This window comes from Aythya ferina (assembly GCF_964211825.1).
Source record: "Aythya ferina genome assembly, chromosome: 1".
NCBI classification, from domain to species: Eukaryota; Metazoa; Chordata; class Aves; order Anseriformes; family Anatidae; genus Aythya; species Aythya ferina.
This window is the reverse complement of record NC_140296.1, coordinates 6,938,775-6,965,192: the sequence shown is the minus strand read 5'-3', so window position 1 is coordinate 6,965,192 and position 26,418 is coordinate 6,938,775. Positions and strand designations below refer to the sequence as shown.

The window sequence follows — 26,418 nt, the reverse complement described above, 5'->3', positions numbered from 1 at the left end:
ATCCAGAAGCCCATCTTCCAGTTTAGTTTTCTGTCAGAAAGTCTACTTCATGATCTCCATCATGTTAACTGAAGATTGGTAATCAAGGACAAAAAGAAAATTTGCTTCTCAAGCACACCCATGATGTAGGACTAAAATGCCCAATACGTGTTTTGTAAGTAGTAAAAATCTGAAAAGTAGGAGGCATTACTTATGCATTTTCTCTTCTCTGGCCACCTGAAGCAGCAGGACATGGACAAGTGTATGAGTTGCCCTCTTTGCAGTTCAATAACCTCTTCTCTTCCAGTCTGTTAATGGCAAAGTTTCAATCAAATGCCTAAAGGAAGAGCCTCTTGATTGAGTCTAAAGGCCAGGGTTATTCACAGGCAATTGAAAATAGGAAGTATTAGGCTTCTGCAGAATAAAAGTGTGAAGAAGTAATTAGATACGTGACCAAGGGATGCTTTTACTTGACGGATGGACAGAATGTTGATATTCATACCTACAGCCAGACACAATGAAGGTTTTCTTCTGATTTTTCATGTAATCTGATATGCAGCACTCAAATATGCAAATTAGTGCTCATCTCTGAGAAAGATAAAATAAATCTCCTAAAATCTTGAAGTTATTTTACTTTAGAGATATGTTTTTTTCCCTAGTTAAAAGTTATATCAATATGGCAAGCTTAAATATTCAGAATTGCCTCCAGAATTTTAAAAAGAAACTCAGGAAAAACAGTGTTATTTTAAATATTCCTTTCTAAAATGGTATATTTTAAAAGAAAAGGTTTTAAATATACAGGTTTTCAGGTAAAAAAAATAAATAAAAAATAACATAAAAGGCTATGAAATAGAGGCAAAATAAATCAGATTCATAAGATCCATTCTGTATTTTTGGTTTGGATTTTGGAAAGTATTAACCTGTTTTTCTACTACCCATCATGCGAAAATCCATTTAAGTCAGCAAATTGCAGGATGAAGCTCCTTTTACTTATACAGGTTTCAGGATGAATTGTATTATGTTAATTCACTAGTCTTTTGTTATATAGCATCCTTTTCACTAACAATCTCAACATATTTTATAAACATGAATAAAGTCAATCTTGCCTTAAGATTGAATATAATATAGAATATAGAATATGACTATAGAATATAAACATGAATTAAGTCAATCTGCTATTCTAAAGGAAAAATCTGTTATCCCACTATAGAAATGATGGCATGCAGAACACAGGAGTGATCACCAGGCCAAACAGCACTGTGTTCAAGGGCCAGAACAGAGAAGCCAAGCCAATACAGGTTATAAAAGCTAGCACAGAGCTCTACCTCATTTAGCTCTTTCACTGTAATCCACGTTAACTGACAGACTGAAAGATGAGTATAAACAACAAACAAAGAAAACTGGTGTTTAACAATCTGGAAAATATACGAGTCATTCAAGATAATGAGATGTGCAATCTAATTTCCAAAACTATCATCAAACTATTTAGGAGGAAGCAACAAATTTATTCACATGATAAGTAAATGGACAAATATACATGTGTATACATATTTATATGTTTATATTTCTATTTATTTCATATATTTTAAAACACAAATGCAAAATCCCCAATTCCAAGAGCTCCCTAGCTTTGCAAAAATTCAGAGCCTAGCTTTTTAGACAAGAATTTCCTTTTACTCCTCTGTTCTCTTCAAATAGTTGCTCATCAGTCATAGTTATGCACTACATTTCATATTTGCTATGTAATGCCACATGACTTTTGTTTTATTGTGGAAATATGTAAGGCTACCTCCTTCCTCCAATTTACTTCTTTAGGTCCAGACTGTGCCTATTTCATGTTACCCAATAAAAGACTTCAGGTTACTGACTCTCTCTCAGAAATTTGCATAGCTCCCCATTATTTTTTTCCAGTCAGACAGAATAGGAAGAATTTATTTTTCTTCACAGCCTTTATGCACCTCTTTTCATGTGCTAAATGCAGGTGTATTGACGGGCTAGCTAAGAAAGAGGAGAAATCTAAAACTTTTTCCTAACATCCCCATTTTGGCATCATCATAGCATCCACACTTCCAGCACAGGAGCTGTCAAAAAGCAACTGCCCCAGAACAGCTTAGAGCTCTTGGTGTCCCTAAGCACAGATCCTACAAATCATCTGCATGGCAAGCATGTAAATAAACATATAAAATAAAACAAGGATTATTACAAGGATTACAGCTCATTAAAAAAACAAAACAAAACAAAACAAAAAAAAAAACACACAAACCAAAGTAGCCTGAAAATTACTTCTTTAAGAAACAAGAGTATCTGCACAGAAGTCAAGCATAGGCAGCACAGTTAGCAAAGCAAAACAATAAAATAATGACAATGATAATAATTTGGAAGAACAATGAGAGACTGAAGAAATACAAGGAACTCACTGGGAACAGAAGGAGAATAAAGTACGTATTTCTTGGCTCTTATCTTTGTGACAAGGTGGGGGGAGGAAGGGAGCAACCAAGGTACCTGAGAGAATTTAAGATTAACGTGAAGCTAAGATGAACAGGAAATCAAATTCCATCACAAAGTAATCGGGAGGGTTTACATCAACTTATGAAATTGATGCAGTAAAGCCAGCTAGTTACTTTTCACTTAACTATGGAGCATATTGGAAACTCAAAAAGAAATAAATAAGGCTTATTCTGTGCAGCAGAGAAACTGTGATGATTCATACAGTATTAAATTAATGCTTCTCATTATACAAAAAGATCTAAAATTTACAGCCAAAGAATAAAGAACAAACAAACTCCCACAAATGCTTAATTGTGCTTAAAATGCCACAGAATAATTCGTTTTGTACCATAGAAGTTTCCTATCAATTTATTCCCACGTCCAAAGCTCAGCAAGCCAAAGTTTTCAAGTCACTGAACCTAGAAAAAAAGCTAATTAACAGTTTCTTCTGTTACTTGCTGCAGGCCCAAATTATAAAGAATAACACACAGTATAGTAGAATAAGGCCTTTTCTTTTATCTCATTTAAGAAAAATATATTAATGAAAAACAGTCTCTCACAGGATCATTTTTTTTCAGCTGTTGAGATGAAAAGTTTGAAGATTGTCAACAGTACCAAAAGGTTTAATTATACAAATTGAAATCATTATATTGTTAATAAGACAAATCACACTGTTTACCAGCTCTATACCAACAGCAAAAATTAAATTTATATCTGGTGGACCACTGGAAACATTACATTTGAAAATGCTTTAGGAATGCTAGTCATTGCTATGAGGCCCCCTCCTTCTGAAAACACTCAGGAATTTTTGGAGGAGACAAATAGCAGTGTTCTTATTGAAATGGAAATGCATTGGATCTATATTGCATAAAAAGAAACACTGAAACAGGTTTCTTGTGCTGCTGAGTCAAGAGCTGAGTGATATCATAAGAAGTCTCCATCTGGTATGTAAAACACTAAAAATAGCCTGAGTTTATTTATTTATTATCAGTTGTGGCTAGCAATGGCAGAGAAAACTAAAAACAACCTATTTATCAAAATTTGAAAATTCAGGTTTATTCCAGCATTTCATGTTTGAAAATAAATGGATTACTTAACTTTGTTAAATACAATGAAATTTATAGTTATTTAGATACTATAGCAAAAATAGTTATTGTAGAAAAATAATAGATCTGATAATGGGAAAAATATATGTATGTTGTTGTAATACAGTTTTTGAAATAGGCTGGAGAAAGTATTTTTAAAGCCCAGGTTTCATGAAAAGCATCTTACATAAGGTATCAGTCAGAAATCAAAAAACAGTTATGTCAAAAAATTGCAGAAGATGTAACACTTGCATATCATAGAACGGTATAAAGGTTGGAAGGGACCTAAAAGATCATTCTGTTCCAACCCCACTGCCATGAGCAGGGACACCTCCCACTAGATCAGATTGCCCGAAGTTCTGTCCAACCTCTCCTTTATATATCCATTTGCTTTTAATTTTTTTTTTTTTTTATCAAGTTAATTTAGAATTACTCAGATTTGTGGAATGTACATTCCAAGGAAAGAACTAAAGGACAAGTACCCAGGACTAGAGAAAAACAGGATATAAGGAAAAGAATGTGAACATAGGAAATATGGTCCAATTTTTAAGACCTAAAATTGTCTGTCTTTCCTCTGACTGACAGGAGGCTTATTGGACTCCATATGCACTTTGAGGCATGACGACAGGAGCTGAATATCAGACACTTAAAAAGACTCCAGCCCTGACCCTCAGTGCTGCTGGGTGTGTTAGACAGGGTACAGTTATGAGAGAGGATTGGCTACTCTCTTGTCCACTTGCGAGATGGATGCATACAGCATGGGACAGGAAAAAATATAATTGAACTTAGTTTCTCTGATTCATAAAATAATTTGTTCCTACAGGGGTAGACAGGATTTCATGATAATTAAAAAAGAGTAATAACTTTCAGATGCTTTATTAACCAGCTACATAATGAATGCTAAGGTTATTTACACATTCACCAGAGATGTTCCTAGACATGCGCAGTCTTTCTCCAGTCATGTCTGAAAGTTCTGACAGTACTAAAAAGGCAGGTGTTCAACTCATATTCAAGTTTCAAAGTAATAATTAAATTTTGTTTTCTCTTATCTCTGAATTGACCTGTCTGAAAAACAAAGCAAAACAAAAAACACTTTAGGGAATATCTAAATGTTATTTCCTGCAAGATAAATAATATGATGATAACTGAATTACTATACACTTAGCTCATGGAGTTTTGGAAGACTTTCCTCTGTCTTTCCAAATATTTAAGAGAGTGACAAGTCTTTCTAACACCTACAAGTTATTATGTATGTACTGTACTGGGTCTGTCTGGGATGGAGTTTTCTTCATAGCAGCCCATGTGATGCTATGATGCTTGTGGCTGAAACAGTGTTGATAACACACCAGTATTTTTGCTATTGCTGAACAGAGATTGCACAGCATCACAGCCTTCACTCTTCCCCACTCTTCCTTTCCTCTCCTGCAGCAATTAGGCTGGAATCGGCAAAGTCCTGGGGGGGGGAACAGAGCCAGGACAGCTGACCCAAACTGACCAGAAAGATATTCTATACGATATGGCATTTTACCCAGCAATAAAAGCTCAGGGAAAAGAAGAGGAAGGGGAACATGTTTGCGGTTATAGCAGTTGTCTCCCAAGCAACTGCTACATGTGCTGAAGCCCTCTTTTCCAAGAAGTGGCTAAACATCTGCTTGCCAATGGGAAGTAGTGAGTGAATTCCTCTTATTGCTTTTTCTGCACACACACCTTTTGCTTTCCTTATTGAATTGTCATTACCTCCGCCTATCTGTCTTCTTGCCTTCCTTCTATTTTCTTCCCATCCCATGGGAGAGGGAAGTGAGAGAGGGGCTGGCTGGGTGTTTGGCTGTTGGCCAGAGTCATCCCACATCTTGGGCCAAGGTTGTCGGTAAACCTGTTTTTCACGTGCTCACCTACTCAGTAGAGGACTGACACAGAAACAAACATGTCTCTGGCTCAGCAAGTACAGCACCTTCCTTGCAGAGGAAATACCACAAAATGAAACTAAGCCAAACTAAACTGAACCAGTCTTGGGAGCATGAAGAAGAACCCAGATCTCCCAGCCCACTCTCCCAAACATGAGGCTGGAGGAAGAGGATGTTTGCCCATTTGTTTGTCTTTCTCATTCCAGGGAATGTTTAAGCATATAAATCCTGATCAGAAAGAAATGTCTATTTGTAAAGTAAAGACCCCATGTCCTGTGGGGCACTGTGTTGGCCTGGATTCCACAGATAGGTTTCACCTTGACATTTATTATTGACTAGTCTAAATAAGTCCCTCTTTGGAAGCTCTGTTGTGCCCCATTTTTCAGGGACATAAATCTTTCCATATACTGGGTAAGAGAAGGTGACTAACTCAGAATTGTCTATTTTTACGAGTACCTTCTGTTTATTTATCTAGTTCACATCATGCATTGGAGACTGAAGCAGCCCACGGGCACTTTTCAGTCTACTGTCAATATTTCTCTTGAATGTGTTTTGTCGTGTTATTGTCTTATTTTTATTTATTTATTTTTATAAGAAAAAGGGAGACTAGTATCAAAGTAGTATAAAGGTGTATAAGTATCAATAGACTGTGTTGTAAGAATAAACCATATTGATTGAACATCTTGTCACTAGCATAATGGATCTGTATTTAGGAATTCTAACACTGTAACTGTGGGTTGTCCTGGGCACAGGTCCAGCACTGGAAATGAGAACTGGGGCTCACAATGTCCTTCATGATGGACCATAGAGAACAGTAAGTGTAAAATGTCTCATTAAAACAGAAGAAAAGCCAGACCTATTGGAAGTGAGAACACAACAGATGGTTCTGATGTTAGGAAGGAAAACTGAGACTTAGGAAGGAAAAATGAAACTAGGAAACTGCTTAAGAAAGTTTGATGCAAATGACTGGAGAAATTTTATTTAACTTTTCTGCCCTTCCCAGTGGCTGAAATTCCCAACATGGGCTTAAGTTCTCTTCTGCTTTACAACAGTGTCATTGTTCTAAATTGCTCTTGGCTATGACCTTTACATGTGTTCTACACAATATTTTCTAAATTTTATAAATTGTCAGAAACAAAAGTGGCAATGATAACTCCTATTAAACTTCTCATCAGTAGGCTTCTGTAAGACAGAAACCAGCAAAATCATTAGTGTAGGTGGACAAATAATTAGATTTATGCATTGGAACCATAAGAAACAGTTACGGACAACACCTGACAGATGAGAGACATTAATTAGGAGCTTTAAAAAGAGTTACTGAGTATACAAGGAGAAAGATTACATACTGGCTGGCTAGCTTCATACTACTTGCTTTCCTTGCATGCAATTACTTAAGCCTGTTACTTGTCTTATTATTTATCCAATTTGTTTTTTTTTCTATGTCTTTTACCTTCAACTATGGTTGTTTGTCAATTCTACAATGACATTGTTATCAAATGCATGCAGAAAGCAGATTTTTTTTTTTTTTTTACTTTAGTAAAAACATGTATTTATTTTAAGGCAAAATTGTTTTTATTATAAGCAATAAAAATAGAAGCCATGTAAAAATACATTAATAACAACATATGAAATCATCTAGTTTGTGCTGATTTGTCATGTACAGTTATTATCTGCAAAAGGGATATATAGAGAAAAATTAAGAGGTGTTTGCATCATTTTAATATTATACCATGAATCGAGAATTTTAATAAACTACAAGTGTGTATACTGCTCTAAAAAGGAAATATTAATGCTCTCTGTTACTAGTAAAGAGGAAAGACTTAATGAAATCACATTTTTTCAAAGAAAGGCTAGTTTTAGTAAGTTACAGTTCATGTGTTGAAGTCTCAACTACAAATTACGTGCTTATAATGTTATAATTCACCTGAGTACAGTTATTATTCCTGATTTCTTCTTCTAGAAATGAATAATCTGTGTTACTGTAAAAGAGACAATTAATTGAAAGATTTGATTATAACTTCTATCCAATACTAATTAGAATTTACTTGGGAAAATAAACAAATTATATATAAGAAATTAATACTTACATAAGGGATTGTGTCCAATGTGTCTGTGTTGACAATTATAGGGGCAGGGCTTGCCTAAAAGGAAAAAAAAGAAAAGAAATGTAAAAATCTGAAATTCTTTAATATTGAAATTTAATTTAATTTAATTTATTTTTTTTTCAACTTTTAATTAAGATCAAAGTATAAAAGGCTATCTACCCATTGAATCATAGAATTATAGACCTCTGCATCATTAAGGTTGGAAAAGCTCTCCAAGATCATCTGGTCCAACCATCATGCTACAACCAACGTCACCCACTAAACCATGTCCCTAAGTGCCAGGTTAAACCTTTCATTGAACACCCCCAGGGACAATGATTCCACCACCTCCCTGGGCAACCCTTTCCAATGCTTGAACACTCTTTCTGAGAAGAAATATCTCCTAATTTCCAACCTGAACCTCTCCTGGTGCAACTTGAGGCCATTCCCTCTAGTCCTATCACGAGTTATCTTCAAGAAGGGGCTGATCCCCAGCTACATAAACCTTCCTTTCAGGCAATTGTAGAGAGGAGTAAGGTCTCTCCTGAGCCTCCTCTTCTCCAGAATAAACAGCCCCAGTTCCCTCAGCCTCTCCTCATAGGACTTGTGTTCCAGGCCCTTCACCAGCTTTGTACCCCTTCTCTGGGCACATTCCAGGGCCTCAATGTCCTTATTGTTGTGAGGGGCCCAAAAATGAGCACAGTACTCAAGATGCAGTCTCACCAGAGCAGAGTACAGGGGAATGATCACCTGCCTGGGCCTTCTGGCTACACTATTCCTGATACAAGCCAGGATGCCATTGGCCTTCTTGGCCATCTGGGCATACCCATACAACTCATGTTCAGGTGAGTGTCAACCAGCACCCCCACATTCTTTTCCTCTGCACAACTTTCCAGTCCCAAGCCTATAGCATTGCATGGGGTTGTTGTGACCAAAATGCAGGACTCACATTGTACAACAGCATATAAATTGGATTCTGTTCAATCAATTTAGGATGAAGGAAATAGACTCTCGGCCTCCAAATCATGGTTCACTTTTCTTTTTCAATTTCTTTTGAAGTTCAATAGGCTTTGGATCACATCCATGCTTTTGAGTAGAACTATAAGAAACAATGTATTCAATTTACAATTTAGGCAATCTTGGGGGTGAGGGTTACATCTTCTCTTTCCTTACCAGTCCACTTTTTGTGTTTAAGGAAAACCAAGATGATCAGTTGATCTTTATAGAATATAAAACTCAACATTTTGTATGCTTATACTATTTATCTATATCACTATATGGTATACGTATATGCATGTATAATGCGATATTTTTATCAAAACTGTATAACTTGACTATTTCATGTGCACTCAGCTGATGTAGAGTTTTAAGTATAGACCTATTTTAAAAAGATCTGTGAATCTGTAAAGCCGTGAAACCTGATCTTTAGCTTATTGATGAAACCCATATCCATGTTGTTTTCCATTAACCCAAAATGCCCTAACCTCTTCCCCGTCCCATGCTGAGGTCTGGTGGTGGTTATCCAAGGCCAAGCTCTGATTTGACCCATCTGCATAACCTTGTCTCAGACTGGAGAAAATTACAGAGCTGTGGTGAAGTATATAGTAGAGCCACACACTTTAAGTAAAATGTCAGAGGCAGAACTGCTGAGATGGAGTTGATAACAGCACAAAGACTAAGGAAGAGAAACATCAACATGTTGTCAGCCCACTACAACAAATGATGGAGTGCAACCCTTCTCTACCTGACTGATGCCTGCTTGGTCAGCAAAGACATCAAACTACTCCTATATACTAATGCTTAGCCTAGTTGCTCGTTAGTCCTATTTATCTATTTGTATATTAGCCAATGAAGAACTGCCTATACTTGGTTGCATATTGGAACAGGCTCCCCAGTGAAGTAGCCACTGCATCAAGCCTGTCTGAATTTAAGAAGTGATTGGACTGTGCATTTAGTCACATGGTCTAAAATTTTGGGTAGACCTGTGCGGTGCCAGGAGTTGGATTTGATGATCCTTATGGGTTCCTTCCAACTCAGGATATTCTATGATTATATGATACTTTAAAATTGTATTAACTGCAGGGTCTCTTTGTGCATGGCAGGGATATATTAGCACAGCACTATTGAAGACACTGATCACATTTCTGTTGTTAAATACTCACTGCAGGGTTTTAAATGGCTTTAAACTAAAAGAGGACAGATTCAGTTAGACATTAGAAGGACATTCTTCAACGTAAGGGTAGTGAGGCACTGGAACAGGCTGCCCAGAGAAGCTGTGGATGCCCCATCCCTGGAGGTGTTCAAGGCCAGGCTGGATGGGGCTTTGAGCAATCTGGTCTGGTGCGAGGTGTCCCTGCCCATGGCAGGGGGTTGGAACTCGGTGGTCTTTAAGGTCCCTTACAACCCAACCTATGATTCTATGATTGTATGATCTCAAAACTAAGTAACATAACCTGAATTAAGAATGTAAAATTAATTATTGCAATAATTTGAATGTTTTGAGGGTGTCACAGTTTCTTTCCAATTTTGTAAGATTCTTTCCAGTTATTGTGAGATAAATCTGTGTTCAAAGAAATTATACATTATTGCACAAAAGTCACTGATAATTAAGGCCATTTTTTCTATACCACTGTGCAACCTGTAAGCAAAAACTGAAAGTAAAATACATATGATATGGTGTGTATATATATCATGCCATCTATCTATTATCATAGTAATGTATAGTTTAATACTAAAGATGTGTAGTATCTGAAAAGTTGTTTAACAAACACACACACACACACGCACATTTATTCTTGTTGTGCCCCATAACATGGGGCACTTTGAAATAATAAATAAAAGCTGAATGTCATTAGATTATACTATTTTTAGCTTTAGGCATATGGAATGATTTATAACTGTATTATCACTGAAGGTTAAACAAGGTTACTTTTTTATAATCTTAGCCTACACAACTCTGGAATTCAATATACTTAAACACTGATACCTTTGCTACAGGAAGAAAAAGATTTATTTTGACAATATTCCACTGTCTCTACCAAATTTTGTGTTTCATTGATTTTATCTTTTTTGTATTTTTATACACTGTGAACAGCTCTAATAGTAAATATAAACAAAGTTTTCAATCTTCAGAATGAAAACATCTTTTCACTGCTTTAAAAAACAGTATTTGTTAAATAACAATCTTTCAGAAGTAATTTTCCAAAGCATTCCTGTACTATACTGATTACTTCTAACTCAGTTTAGGAACAAAGCTTTATATCCATATCAGATTTTCATAAAAAATAGCAGTTTTCACAGAATCACAGAACAGTTTGGGTTGGAAGGAACCTTAAAGCCCATCCAGTTCCAATCCCCTGCCATGGGCAGGGACACCTCCCATCAGACCAGATTGACCTAAGGCTCATCCAGCGTGGCCTTGAACACTTCCAGGGATGGGGCATCCACAGCTTCTCTGGGCAACTTGCTGAGTAAAGAATTTCTTCCTAATTACTCACTGATCAGCTGCTTTCAGGACTTTCACAACCTTGCTATGTCCCAGTTTCAGTCCCAAACATTGTCACTAAGAAGAACTTTTTCTTATATCTGGTCAGAATTTCCCCTAATGAAATTTCTGTATGGAGCCTCTTGTCCTTATGAATATCTAAGAAGAGTCTGGCTTTGTCTCCTCTCCAGCCAATTGCTCAATCCCCCTATCCAATCTCCCTTATATGCTTGAAGACAGCAGTTAGATTCCTCACAGAAGCTCTTCTTTTCCAGGATGAACAAACCAAGCTCTCCCACACTTTTCTTGTACAGTCTGTGCACCAGACCCTGCCACTGTTCCGTGCTCCAACACCTTGGTCATCCTCCATCCAACATACTTTGGCATACTGGGGAGCCTGTGAATGGGCACAGTACTCTGGCTGCAGTCTTGAAGGTCTGAGGAAGCAGACAGCCCTAAAACTCCTGGCAAGGTTGTTACTAGCGTGGCCTGGTCTGCTGTCAGCCTTTAGTACTGTGAGGACACATAGCTGACTCATGTGCAACTTGTCCACTCTGAAAAGCTGCTGCCTAGCCAGACTGTGCCTGGCCAGGCCTGCTGCACATTTTATTCTGTCCAGGTGTAGGAACTCCTGCCTACTGTCACTGAACTTTATGAGGTTCCTCTCAGCTCGTTTCTCCTACCTGTTGAGATCCCTCTGAACAGCAACTGTAATGGCTAGTGTACCATCTCCTCTGCCCAGTCAAATGTTATCTAAAAACTTGCTAAAAACTCTACCTGACCATTCTGGTTATTAATGAAGAGATTAGCACTAGCATCAGTGTCAACTCAGCAAAACCACAAGTCAGCAGCCAGACCACATACCACCAAACTGCTGACCACTACCTTTTGGGTCTGGTGGTCCAGCCGGTCCCACACATCTTTTAGCACTCCCATCCAGTCACTTTCTCTCTCATTTGGCTACAAGACTGAGAATTTGAGCTGAAAGCTTTGCTAAAATCAAGGCAAAATGCACCTACTTCTTTCCCCTCATCCACAGAGTTGGTCATCTCATCACAGAAAGCTGTCAGATTTGCAAGGCACAATTTACTCTTCATAAAATTATCTGACTTTTTCTAGTCACATCCCTCTGTTCATCATAATCCTTGTTGAGGCTTCCTGGTGGCACCTACCAAGATCTTTCCCTTGTTAGCCTCCTACCTAACCCTGACTCCCAGGTTCTCACCTTGCCCGTCACCCCTTCCACAGCACAAGTCTGAGCATCTAAGCTGCTCCTTTGAATATCTGCGATCCTCCCCTGACCCATCATCTCTCCTACCTAGCCTTCCTATAGCACCTGTAAATAACTGTCTTTCAAGCAAGAATACCATTCAGGTATCATTTTAGCAGAATGCTTATTGTACTCTTTACTAATTGAAAAGTTAAATTCAGCTTTCAATTATAATTTTCTCCTTCCGAGATGTTCATCCCAATCAGATAGATGAGCATAAGATTCACAGAGCAATACTTTCAGATGGATATAGCAATTATAGCCACTCACTGTGTGTATGCATGCATGCATGCACATGCGTGGGGGATACTGAGTCTGTGTTTGCTGTTTGGATTCTTTTCTTGGTTTTGGACAGGAAAACAACAACAACAACAACAAATTCTGTTCTGGTGACTCTATCATATGGTAATTTTAAGAACACTGACCTCCTGAGCTACAACACTGCATTTAATAGAAGTACAGGAATCAACTCTGATTTTGTTAGTTGTGTCATGTTTGTAGATAACTGCATATAAAGCAGGAGGCTTTAATCATGGGAAGTTGAGAAGACAGTTTGAAAGCACTGGAGAGAGCCCTAAATATAGTGCTAGCCACGGAATACATGAGATCAAAACAGTTTAGTAATCCTAGTGAAGTTACTCAATGGATTGGTCAAGAGACAATCAGAGATGATAAGTAGCAGTCCACAAGAAGGATCTTGTTTTCTGAGATCATGGGCTATATCTACTGTGACTTAAAAACATGCCACATGCTCAAATTCACCGAATGCTCAAAAAAGATACCCAAATATTGCTTCAGTTGTGGAGAATGTTGAGAAATCCAACACAGCAGTTCATCAGCTCATCAAGAATACTTCTAACTGTGCATAAATTAACAAATGCATGCATAAAAGGCTCTAGGCTCTTTCTAGAATCTCAGCCTGCTGTGATCTGTCACACTGTATACCTATACATATATAAACTATCCACCCACTTCTGAGACTGGGTGAGAAGAAATGGCCTTCTAGAAGACAATGACAATGAAGTTATTCCTATCTCTGCCCCTTGACCTGCTCTGAAATCTTCAACAAGACATTTAATTACTCTTTTGCTAACTTTTCCCAGCTAAAAAACACTTCTAGCAAAGCTGGCTCAATTTCATCAAAATTTTAAGAGAGATGACGGTTGGCAAGAACTAAATAATCTATCACTATGTAGGGAGTTTTAAAAGTTTTAAATGTCTAATTGACTAACTTGCAGGATTAATTAAAATCCATAATAATTAGTTCATAAGAGACAGCATTCCCTTAAGATAGGTAGCATGCAAAGAGCTTCCAGACTTCACAATCAGATTTTAAAAATGGCCAGAGGCCTTAGTGAATTTACTCACAATTCTTCATTTGCAAAATAAATCCAGACCAATTTCCAAAAGACGGAATTTTACTGAGTGTACTGAATGGAATGATCCTGTTTTCCCATTCCATGTCCACTTTCCTTTCTGCTCTAGTCTCTACCCATACCTAAGTATTATTTTATGCTGATTCTGGACTGTGCAGGCTACCAGCCTTATAACTAGTGTTCCCTTCATAGGCTCTTTTCCTGCCCTTGACTAGAAGCAGTGCTTTCAGCTGAGCCATCTCTGTGCTTTGAAGGAAAGGCATCATGCTGACAGCTGCAGTGACAGATTGGCATAGCTGGGACAAAACTTGAATAACATTGGGGAGAAAAAAAAAGGAGAAAGATATTTTTCTTTTTAAAGGACTCGAGCACAACAGACTTTGCTTCCACAAATATATATGAGATTGTTCTGCTTGCAGCGAGTCAGACAGTCTAGTTGTTTTTCCACCAAAAGCACAGCTTAAAAGAAAGATACAGCAAAAGCACTTGAAGTAGCTAGAAAGAGAACAAAAAGGCACACAGTCTAGTTCATGAACATTTTCTCTGCTACCAAATTCTCTACAAGTATGTGACATGACTCATACGTCAGACAAAATGAACTTTCCTTCTACCTTTCTTGCTTGACTGGTTTTACTTACAGCATTCATGGTTTTACAGACTATCCATCTTATATTGAGTCATTCTTTTTGGACCATGCACAACTCCTTGTTTTAACTGTTGGTACTATGCAATGCTGTATTCAACATCAGACCATGAAACTACTTGCATAGGTACAAGGTAAATGAGGCATTTTAAAAATAATGATTGCAGCATGTTACTCCTTGACCAGAAAACATTAAAACAAGCATGTGACCAATTTTATTTAAAACTATCCACCTAGTTGTGACTTTGAGTCAGAACTCTCAACTGCTTGTTTTCCTATTAAGGAATCACCATCACTCTATATTTTTAAGGAAACTCTACACTCGACATATTTAAGTAAACTCAAAATAAAGAGATGGTGAAATTTTGAGTAATACAATAGTGTATGCATTATCATTTAAAAAGTAAATGGAGTTGCCAGTGACTTATTACCATCTTTTGCAGAAACCTGATTCAATAGACTGTATGCCAGAGTTAAGGACTTGTCTTTCCAGGTAGTCAGCCTTAAATTCTAAAACACCTTGTAGAATATTCCACTGCAACTCCATTTTTATTCAGAAATGTTAACATGTTGTGTTTTAGTAATGTGAAGTGGAGCAGCCCCCGTATTTTTACAAGAACAGAGCACCTTGCATCTCTCCAATACTATTTCAGACTGTTTGAGGCCTTTAGAAGGTAATACTAATTTATATTTATTTTATATTTTCAGAAGTTTCCTTTCACAACTGTAAGAAATAGATTTACAAAGACACACAATGGGATGAAAGATTAAATGATAATTTAGATGTCAAAACAGTAGTTCTCTGGCATGCTCTGAAGCCTCAAGATCACAGAACACAGAACCTTTGTTGTATTTACAACTGAATTACAAACTATAAGACTAAAAAGAAGAAAAAGTCATTTGCTCTTTGTTAAAAAGAAAATATAAAAGATCAGGAGACTCTTTGATAGTCCAAAGACTGACTTTTCAGTAAACAATCATACCTCTGCTTAGGGACATAAAACAGAAGTCAAAAGCAGCTTTGCTTGAAAGGCTGCGGCTGTCAAGAATAGAAGAAAAATGCCTCAAGAAATCCTTGAGGCTTTTCTCTACCTACATATATAACACAACCTCGTATAAAACTATTTAAAGGTAAACAGTTCCTTTCAAATAAGGTGGCATTATTTTGGGGCTTGGGGTTTTGTGTTGTTTTTTATTAAAATGTAGGATTAATTTTCAATTTAAAATTGTATTAGCTGTGACATTAAAGGAAACGTCTAAAGGATTAAGAAAAAAGCTAACATTTTCATGGGCTTCCACAGGTTGTCAGAAGAATGACAAGAAAGCACCCACTTTACAGTTGTTGAAGTTTTACCTGTACTGACACTGCCCGTTAGCTGTTTGAATTAGCAATAATTAATGTAACAGTAACTTTTTGCCCAAATCTGATCCAGTGAAGGGCATAGAAATGTCAATGGAAAAAGCTCTATAGAGAATGAGGGATAATTATGATACATCTGAATTTCCAGTGAATATATCATTCAACTAAATGTTATTACCCATTAAATTTTGAGGTGATAACCTTCCTACCAGCAGACAGAGTGGATCCATCTGTCTCATTCCAGGATGCCAAATGCCATAATAAGACTCACACAGAGGTCCTATTATCACATCTCTTCTGACTCACAAAAGAAATTGATGCAACTTGTCTTACACCAGTGCTCTAGCTTTGCACAGAAATTCAGGCCTAAATCCTGTATTTAGAAATACTGCTTCAGCACATGTTCATGGTCTTTGGAAAGTGAATGGGCCATAAAACATTCGTTACCTATATCTCCGTTCTATCCTCTGATCTGATCTCTGCTGTACTTCAGAACTTTCCCAAACTCTGTCTTAAATGTGTTCATCCCTTAAAAAAATTAAAAAACAGATTTAACCAATGCAAGCATTGACAGTTTCTGCTATGTTCCTAAGTCTGGATCTGGAAACTTTAGAGCAAAAATAGAGATCCATCCCATATGGTCTTTTTATAAGTATATTATCATAAAAACTCTGACATCTGATAATGCATACATTTTATTCAGATTTTATAGTGTTCATTACAATTTTAAAAGAAGAGGAAACATTTGAAAAAATCTGCCTTGACACTGCATTCAGTATTAGTGGAAATATGCACTGCAAAAATAAAGGGTTCAGTGATGTTACTGAAAAGCTAAGAGGTAATCTAATTTACTTTCTACGGTGAAATTACCAAAGCATATTGTACCTTCCATTTTAAATGTCTTAATGGGATTCTGCTATATCTATCAGATCTAAAAATTTCTGGGTGAAAGTCCCTGCATAATTGAAGTTAATGGTAAAACATTGATCTGCTTCAACAGAATCAAAATTTAAGCTAGTATGTTTCTACTCAATATTAGTTTTAGTTTTCTCCTGACAGTATTTATAGAGCATGCATGCATTTAGCCAGCTGGTTAATGGAAGCAAGGCAACTCAAGTGCAGGTTTTGAGATACAGGAGGGACTTTTTTGAGCTGTTTTATTTCCTTTTTATTTTTCTATTTTCTTTTTTCTTTTTTCTTTTTCTTTTTTTTTTTTCTTTCTTCTTTTTTTCCTATTTCATAATCTTTTCTTTCTCCTCATATATACAAAACGTGTACATACACACGTATATGCATGCACTCACAGACAAAAGTATGCATCCAGTTTTAAGTCATTCTGTTGATACTGCTACCTGCTACAGTGCATGATTGAGCCTTGATGTGAACAAAGATGAAATTCCTTCCAGAGAGAGAAAATAATCCTCCTTTCTCTTTAAAAGCAAAGGCTGCATTGCCGGTGGCATGTCCGTTTACTTTAAAATCATGGCAGACCAAGCTCACAAAGCAGTTATCTCCTATCTTATTTTGTTACCTTCTTACAGCCTGAAGTACCTGCAAGTTAACGTAACATTTATTGCTGCATGGAGAATTTTATAACCAGCCTCAAAAGCACAGAAACAAATAGACTAAAAATTACAACACAGATGAAGACAACAACAACAAAAAAATAACATAAAATTAATGTGAAATAGGAAAACTAACAGAATTCCATATCTATGCCGGAGGTTTATCATGGCATAAAGACAATTCCAAAGAACCAAGAACACTTGCCCTCAGGAGCTGATCAGTGACACTGAGCACTGTACAGCAGCCCAAAACTAATGTAATAAGTGAGCAGGCGCCAAAGAGCACCCACCTCTGCTTGGAATGAATAGAAGAGACCGAGGTTTAGTGGTGCTACAGACAAAAAGTGAAGAACGTGAAGAGTAAGAAATACAGAGGAAAGATTCTTTGGAGTTTTACAAATGTTTCCACATAGCACAGGAAAATCAGCAAAATCACCATTGATCCTATTTCAGCACTGAAGTTAACAGGAGAAGGGTTGGACATTACTGTGGTCCATATCATCTTAACTCATTTATTCTGTTTAAACATGTACAGGACCAAAGCTATTTTGCCACATGCTTTCACACAGTTAATGCATATTTAGCAATAATTAAGAACAACTTAAGAGAAGATAAAGAATTAAATTTGACTTTGAATATCTGCAACAAACTCAAGGTCAAATTTGGCTGTGCTAGAGAGCACAGGGTTTTGCTTTTTGTGTCAGCAAAAGTAAAACTTCTAACCTAAAACATCTGAAAATATTTTAATTGCTGTCCCATAGTGTACCTTCATGTCCCAGAATCACTAGGTGATTAATAAAAATAATAATAATAATAATAAAAAATAATCCCATATATGTTGCTTGTCAACAGTTTGTTTCAAAACTGTTAAATAACCCTTAAATAAAACCCTTAAATAATCGATATGAAGGACTAGAACAAGACAATCTAAATGACAAAGTAGATAAAAACCCGTCCCAGTTGGAGGGGGCGCCTAAGACAAGGCGACCTACACGTTGCATTGCCACATCATCCTTCAAAAAAGAAAGAAGGGCTATTGTTATGGGGGGCTCCCTTCTGAAAGGGACAGAGGGACCGATATGCCGACCGGACCCAACCCGCAGAGAAGTCTGTTGCCTCCCTGGGGCTCGGGTGAGAGACTTTGCCAAGAAAGTCAAGCAACTGGTATGGCCCACTGACTACTACCCGCTACTGGTCTTTCAGGCTGGTAGCGATGAAGTAGCAACGAGAAGTCCGAAGGCGATCAAAAGAGACTTTAGGGATTTGGGGTGACTACTTAGAGGATTAGGGGCACAGGTTGTGTTTGCCTCTGTCCTTCCGATAGGGGGGATCGAAGCTGAAAGGCGTGCTGTTCACATAAACTCGTGGCTTCGAGACTGGTGTGACCGGCAGAATTTTGGGTTCTTTGATCACGGGAAGGTCTATGCTACACAGGGCCTGATGGCACCGGATGGGATGCGCCTCTCTTGGAGAGGGGTAAGGATCTTTGGTCAGGAGTTGGCAGGGCTGATAGATAGGGCTTTAAACTAGAGTCGAAGGGGGAAGGGGCTAAAACCAGGCGCACCGGTGAAGACCTAAGGGATGGTACACTAGAATCAGAGGGGCAGTGTGCCAGTGAGGTCCTTCGGTCAGATCCACAAGTTGCTGAGTGTAAGGAGACACACCTGAAGTGCTTCTACACAAACGCACGCAGTATGAGGAATAAAATGGATGAGCTAGAAGTCCTGGCCCAGTCCCGCAACTACGACATCATCGGCATAAGCGAAACCTGGTGGGATGAGTCCTGTGACTGGGGTGTTGCGATAGATGGTTACAGGCTCTTCAGGAGGGACAGGCAGGGTAGGCGAGGTGGTGGGGTGGCGATGTATGTGAAGCAGGGGCTGGACTGTGTGGAACTTCAGGTCGGCAATGGCAAAGTTGAGAGCTTCTGGGTAAGGATCAAGGGACGAACGAATAAAGGGGATGTCGTTGTGGGAGTCTATTACAGACCGCCTGGCCAGGACAATAGCGCCGATAAATTATTCTTTACAGAACTAAGAGAGGCCTCGAGATTAACTCCCCTTGTCCTTATGGGGGACTTCAACTTGCCGGACGTTAAATGGGAGTGCCACACGGCTGACACGAGCAAGTCCAGGAGGTTCATGAAGCACCTAGATGACAACTTCTAGGTGCAGGTGCTAACGGAGCCAACTAGGAAAGGTGCCTTCCTAGACCTGTTGCTAGAAAACAGAGAGGGTCTGGTGGGAGATGTGGTGATTGGTGGCCGCCTCGGTCATAGCGACCATGAAGTGGTTGAGTTCAAAATTTATGGTGACAGAAGGAAAAGTGCCACCAAAACCTCATCCTTAGATATGGGGAAAGCGGACTTCAGGCTGCTCAGGGTCAGCAAGGTCCCCTGGGAAACTGCTCTTGAAGGCCTCGATGTCCACCAGTGCTGGTCATTCTTTAAGCGATGCCTCCTAGAAGCACAAGATCAGGCAATTCCTAAATATCGCAAGTCAGGCAGGCGGGGCAGGAGGCCGGCGTGGCTGACCAGGAACGTTCTAATGGAGATTAGGCGGAAACAGAGAGTGTTTCGCTACTGGAAGGAGGGCCAGGTGTCATGGAAAGAATACAGGGATGCTGCTCGTGTTTGTAGGGAGAAAGTTTGAGTGGCCAAAGCACACCTAGAGTTGAAGCTGGCTGTGTCTGTGAGAGAAAATAAAAAGGGTTTTTTTAGATATGTGAACGGAAAAAGGAGAACTAAAGAATACATAGGGCCGCTCCTTGATAGGGAAGGTCTCCTCACAGACAATGACATAGGCAAAGCAGAGACGCTTAATGCCTTCTTTGCCTCTGTCTTCAATGCCGATGATGGGCTTCGGGACCCAGGGTGCCCTGAGCTGGAGGACCGGGACGGTGGGGATGACAAACTCCCAACCGACCCTGAACGTGTGTGGGATTTGCTACTCCACCTGGATCCCTACAAGTCCATGGGTCCGGATAGGATTCATCCCCGGGTGCTGAAAGAGCTGGCGGACGTCATCGCGGAACCTCTCTCAATTATTTTTCAACGATCCTGGGAATTTGGAGAGGTCCCGGTAGACTGGAAGCTGGCAAATGTTGTGCCAATTTTCAAGAAGGGTCAGAAAGAAGACCCTAGCAATTACAGGCCTGTCAGTCTCACGTCAGTGCCTGGTAAAATCATGGAGAAGATGGTTCTCGAACTTATTGAGGCGCACCTGGGGGGCAAAGCAGTCATTGGTCCCAGCCAGCATGGGTTTGTGCAGGGTAGGTCCTGCCTAACTAACCTGATTTCCTTTTATGATAAGATCACCCGTATGGTGGACCAAGGGAAACCAGCTGATGTGATTTTTTTGGACTTCAGCAAGGCTTTTGACACGGTTTCCCATAGGATCCTACTGGACAAAATGTCCACCATACAGCTAAATAAAAACATCATACGATGGGTGAGCAATTGGCTAACGGGCAGGGCCCAAAGGGTTATGGTAAATGGGGCTGCGTCAGGCTGGCGGGCGGTCACCAGTGGGGTCCCTCAAGGCTCCATTTTAGGGCCGGTACTTTTCAATATTTTTATAAACGATCTGGATGTAGGAATAGAAGGTATTTTGAGCAAGTTTGCTGATGACACCAAACTTGGAGGAGTTGTGGACTCAAATGAGGGTGGAAAGGCCTTGCAGAGGGATCTGGACAGGTTGGAGAGCTGGGCGATCACCAACCACATGAAGTTCAATAAGAGCAAGTGCCGGGTCCTGCACCTGGGACGGGGAAACCCTGGCTGCACGTACAGACTGGGCGATGAGACGCTGGAGAGCAGCCTAGAAGAGAGGGATCTGGGGGTCGTGGTAGACAGCAAGTTGAATATGAGCCAGCAGTGTGACCTGGCAGCCAGGAGGGCCAACCGTGTCCTGGGGTGCATCAAGCACGGCATCGCTAGTAGGTCAAGGGAGGTGATTGTCCCACTCTACTCTGCGCTGGTGCGGCCTCACCTCGAGTACTGTGTGCAGTTCTGGGCACCACAGTATAAAAAGGACATGAAACTGTTGGAAAGTGTCCAGAGGAGGGCTACGAAGATGGTGAAAGGCCTGGAGGGGAAGACGTACGAAGAACGGCTGAGGTCACTGGGCCTGTTCAGCCTGGAGAAGAGGAGGCTGAGGGGAGACCTCATCACAGTCTACAACTTCCTCATAAGGGGGTGTCGAGAGGCAGGAGACCTTTTCTCCATTAACACCAGTGACAGGACCCGCGGGAACGGGGTTAAGCTGAGGCAGGGGAAATTTAGGCTTGACATCAGGAGGGGGTTCTTCACAGAGAGGGTGGCTGCACACTGGAACAGGCTCCCCAGGGAAGTGGTCACTGCACCGAGCCTGTCTGAATTTAAGAAGAGATTGGACTGTGCACTTAGTCACATGGTCTGAACTTTTGGGTAGACCTGTGCGGTGTCAAGAGTTGGACTTGATGATCCTTAAGGGTCCCTTCCAACTCAGGATATTCTATGATTCTATGATTCTATGAAATCCTAAATCTGTGCAGGACCACCACACTCACATTATCCGAAAATTAAGAAACATCACTGTAAAAAGCAAAGATACTCAGGGTTCAGATCAATTCAGGCTTTTTACAACACTTTGCCTTAAGTGGCATAAAATACATTTCTCAATGGAGAAATACTATCTTAAATTACAACTATTCCTTTTTTCACTATAGGGCTTGCCAACCATTTTCTGTCTCAGGTTTCTCCCTGTGGCCCTTCTGTCTCAGAGACTGGCTCTGTGGATGACTTGCTGCTCGGTGCATGCTAAAATTGCCGCTTTTCAATCATTTCACAGATTGTAGCACGCAGCTGGAATGAGACAGGCAGCTGAGCAGAGAGGATGCCTCTTATGATGCCATGTAATGCCACATGGTTGTTACTGAAAACCAAAAATGATGCGATCTTGATTCAAAATAGAATGTGGAAACACATTCATACTTCTTTTAGTTTTTAGGTCCAATTTCCCTCATAGCTAAAATAAAATAAAATGCATTATATAGCTCCAAGGGGAATAAGATGTCCAATTTCTTTGGACCTAGTTTAACTTAATCTTCTACCTCACAGTGGCTCTTTTAAGGAATATGTTCTACTGAAGCATGACACGTGTATTACACCTGCCCTCCACCTTGCACGAGGCAAGGTGATGGCAGCAGGAGGCAACAAGGCTGGGCTTTGTGAGGAGAGGCCAAGGCTGCCCAGTTCCCAAAGGGAAACTGCTGAGGCTGGGCCACAACCTTCTGCACTGCCATCACCTTACTGAAGAGGCTGAGTGTGACCTGTGGTTTTAACCAGGGGAGAGGCATTGGGAGTGATGCTGAAATGGGGAAGAGAAAGGAGAGGTGTCTTCCCTGGGTGTTACATCCACTGTTTGTCTTGTTTCTCAATAGCCATCTCTGAAATTAAATGTTTTAATTAATTGGCAATAAAGTTGAATTCAACCAATTTGAGTCTGCTTTGCCTGCAACATCCCTATTGTTCCAAAATTTCATTTTAGAATAGATATTTGTTTAGTGTCTTTTATTTATTCATCCTAATTCCTGATAAATCTATCAGTCATGTATTGGAGGTGAGACTGGAACAGCAGAAGAAAGTAAAAGAACAAAAGTCGTACTAATAAAATGTCTTGAGTAGCAAAGAAAACAAAGAGAAAGTGGAAGGAATACACAGCCACAAGGAAAGTTAAAGTCCCATGTACAGACAGAAACACATAAAGTAGCAACCAACTATTTTTCATTGAGGACCTTTCCCCAAAGAAGAAAAGCTACACCTTGTTCTGCTAACTTATAGGCCATGAAGATGCTATTGCTGTCAACCTCTTAATTCTTAGAAATAGTGTTTACCAAAAATTTTCAAAACACAAAATCAGCAGAGCAAGGTACCACAGGTTTGTAGAATAATGGAACCATATTAAGGGAGTGAACGTGAGATAAGTACTAGGAGTGCCATAAAAGGGGTATGGCATTGCTTAAGTAAAGAAAGTACTGGGGGCCATTATAAGTCTAAGAAGCACAAACAACATGACGGGAGGGTGCAGCATGACTGACAGTCTTTCAAAGAAGTTATAAAGGACCATAGAAATACACCTTATTTAAATCAAAATTATAGGCCAACCAAAAACTGAACACAATTCTTGTCAAGAAATAATCAAGGGAAGAGCATCCTTGTGAACCTGACAAGATTACATTAGGGTGCAAATACACGTCAATACCAGAGAGACAGACTTAAGAAGCTGGACTAAAAACAAAAGGAAGAAATGACAAAAATTCTCAGATAAGAACGATAATGAAACACTTAAAAACACTTAAAATCAGCACAATCATACTTTCCTGTTTTTCAACAAACATTTTTAACATTGGACTATTTTTCAATTTCATGCCAAGGACAGGCAAGCAGATTTTACACACTGATGCAACTATGTGGCAATTTCATCAAACTACAGTGTAATTTCCCCAGAGGAGAAATAAAAGCCTTATTGCCTAAAACTCTTTGTATAAACTCAGACTAAGCACTAAAATGCATACTGTAGGCAGTACTCACATTTCAGCAGATGGGCAATATGACCTATGAGGTCTTTCCCTGTCTTTACATTTTAACATTCTGTCATTTCTAAACAGTGTTGTTTTGGCTAGAATGGATGCAGAAACACAGAGTGAAAACTGATTATCTAAAATTGAATTAAAATAGATGGAGGCAATTATAACAGTGACTTATGTAGCAGCAAGTAACATGGTATTTTACTGATGAAGTAGTCACAAAAAAACAGCATAAGGCACCACTTTGAAATATGACTCTTCCTTGAATGTATGCTATCTTTTAGTTCCTGATTTGAAGACGTATTTTTTTCTTTGTGAGACTCAAAAGCCTAGGATGCTACTATTCTTACACATTAATTACAGTGATCTGGGCAGGACTGGGAGAGCTCTGTGTTCTCTGGATTTACTGTTTGAACGTGTGTAACTAAAAGCCACTTACTCAGAAAATGAAAAAACCTTTCTTGTACACAGAGACAACATTGACCTCTCACTGTCACTGTATCAAACAATGAATGTAACAATCACAGAGACATAAAACCTAACAACTGTCATAGCTGATTTACCAAGATTGAGAACTGAGTTTGCAAATCAATTAGAGGAACTTCAAATGTCACAACAACCTTTCATGCATTTACATGATCTCCCCAAATCACTGGAATATTAAATGGTTCATAATGTCAAGGCAGATTTGTTACAAAATAATAATAATAATAATAATAATAATAATAATAATAATAATAATAATAATAATAATAAATGCCTCCGGGTGTCTGACATTTTGGAGTATTGTTTCTTTGTTTTTAATAACTGGAAAAGCTCTAGGAAAAGACCTTCAAAAACAAGCTTTGATTACTGTTAGGAATGAAAAAGAAAACATGTCCTGACAAAGAACGCAGTGGAAGTTTTGCACTATACATCAAGTGATAGGAGAGAACACCCTGGAAGAGGATTAAGCATACATTTAGAAACATAAAAGGAACTGGCTGCTTAAGGCAGAATGTAGGTAGAATGCAGGCATCCAAATCCACAAGCGCAGTCCTCAAAATATTCAGCTTTAGGAACTTAAATTTTTTTTTTTTTTGTGTCTACAAAACAGTGCTTCAAACTCAGCTGTGAAAAACAACATCTATCTCATATGACTCAGCAGACATGAGGTAGCCTTCTACTAAAGAACACTTTGGACAGATGCTGTCTCTCCTCCTACCCTATCTTTTTAGGTACCAATTCCACCCTCCAATTTGAAGAGAAAAATTTTAACATATCCCTCTCACCCTTCCCCCCTTTCCCGCCCCCCAGTAAATCATGATGCCTAGCAAAAATATCACCCTCACCACTCTCAGCCTGTTGTAAATCCTGACTTTCGCCATAGGAGGTCTGGGAATAATTAACACCTAATCTGATGGTCCTTTCGAAAAGGTAACCAACTTCACAGGCAGGTGTACCAATTCTGAGCACTAACATATAAAATCCCTGCTGCAGACCTGACCCTGATACTAAATAAATGTTTGGTTGAGAGGACAAGAAATGGGAACATTGTGTGCTTCAGAGAAATGGGAGAAAAATGGCATAGAAAATATTACAGCAAGAAGAACACAGAATCTGCAGGAGGCACCAATTTTTTTTTAGGGCAGCTGTAACAAGGAGAAATCAAGAGACTCCAAAGTTAAAGTCAGCCCATCCTTCACATGCTGCTATATGCTTTGTGACACATTCTGAAATGTCTTTCAATTATAGTTTAAGCTCTCTACTCATACACAAACAGGGATCCAAGCAGCTTTTGTTACCAGCCCATAAGGTAGTGAAGGCACTGAGTTGATATAATTACTAGCTACATAATTCTTCAGACAGATGATAATATACTTAATCATTCAGATATATGTCTATTCTGCACAATATACATGGATTTTCTTATAGAGATACCCCATGAAATTTACATTTCACATGAAATGAAAATACACAGAAGAAATAAAAATAGTATTTTCTTTCCTTTACAGCATGCCCTATCTTGCTCACCTAACCCAGCCACAGAAAGCCTCATCCTGCATCTGCTGCTACATATAGGAAAATAAATAATTCCAGAGCACATTGCATGAATATAAAGTAAAATATGATTGAAATTATTAACCCATATTGATATAAACATAGATCAGTCAACTTAATTATTTTATTTCATACACAACACACACTAGCATATTACTGTATGCCATTCAGTGATAAGCAGTAATACCCATTTATATTTTTATATGCAGATGATAAATTTATTCTTTTAAAAGCTTTACTTCTATTACATAATTCCAGAAATAAGAATTATATTTAATATAAGCTATCTCTCCAAGGAAACCTTAAAATTATAAAATAAAAATGTCAGCACCATATTTTAACTCCAGACATACAGAACTGTGCATTTTCTTCCCAGAAATTGCCAGCTTTTATTAAAGGCTGTTCTTTCCCACTCACACATGCATCAGTTGGAAACACAACCATCCAGAAGACCTGAGGTCAGAGATCCAAGTTTTTTCAACTCAACAGAGAAGTTCAATTTAGCCATTTTCCCCCGCTGAAAGAAACCTAATGCTCAGAATTTCAATTTAACAACATGTCTTACTTTAGAGGT

At 38.8% G+C, this 26,418-nt stretch overlaps 1 protein-coding gene across 28 annotated transcripts in view; it reads right to left on the bottom strand.

Annotated features, from left to right (window-relative positions):
• DLG2 (discs large MAGUK scaffold protein 2) overlaps positions 1-26,418 on the bottom strand; it is a 1,046,667-nt gene that overhangs the window by 417,507 nt on the left and 602,742 nt on the right. For all 28 annotated transcript variants that reach the window (XM_084519823.1, XM_084519802.1, XM_084519813.1 and 25 more), the window contains one exon: positions 7,543-7,596. In XM_084519823.1, the coding sequence (XP_084375949.1) occupies positions 7,543-7,596 (54 nt within the window). The remainder of the gene's footprint in view (positions 1-7,542; positions 7,597-26,418) is intronic.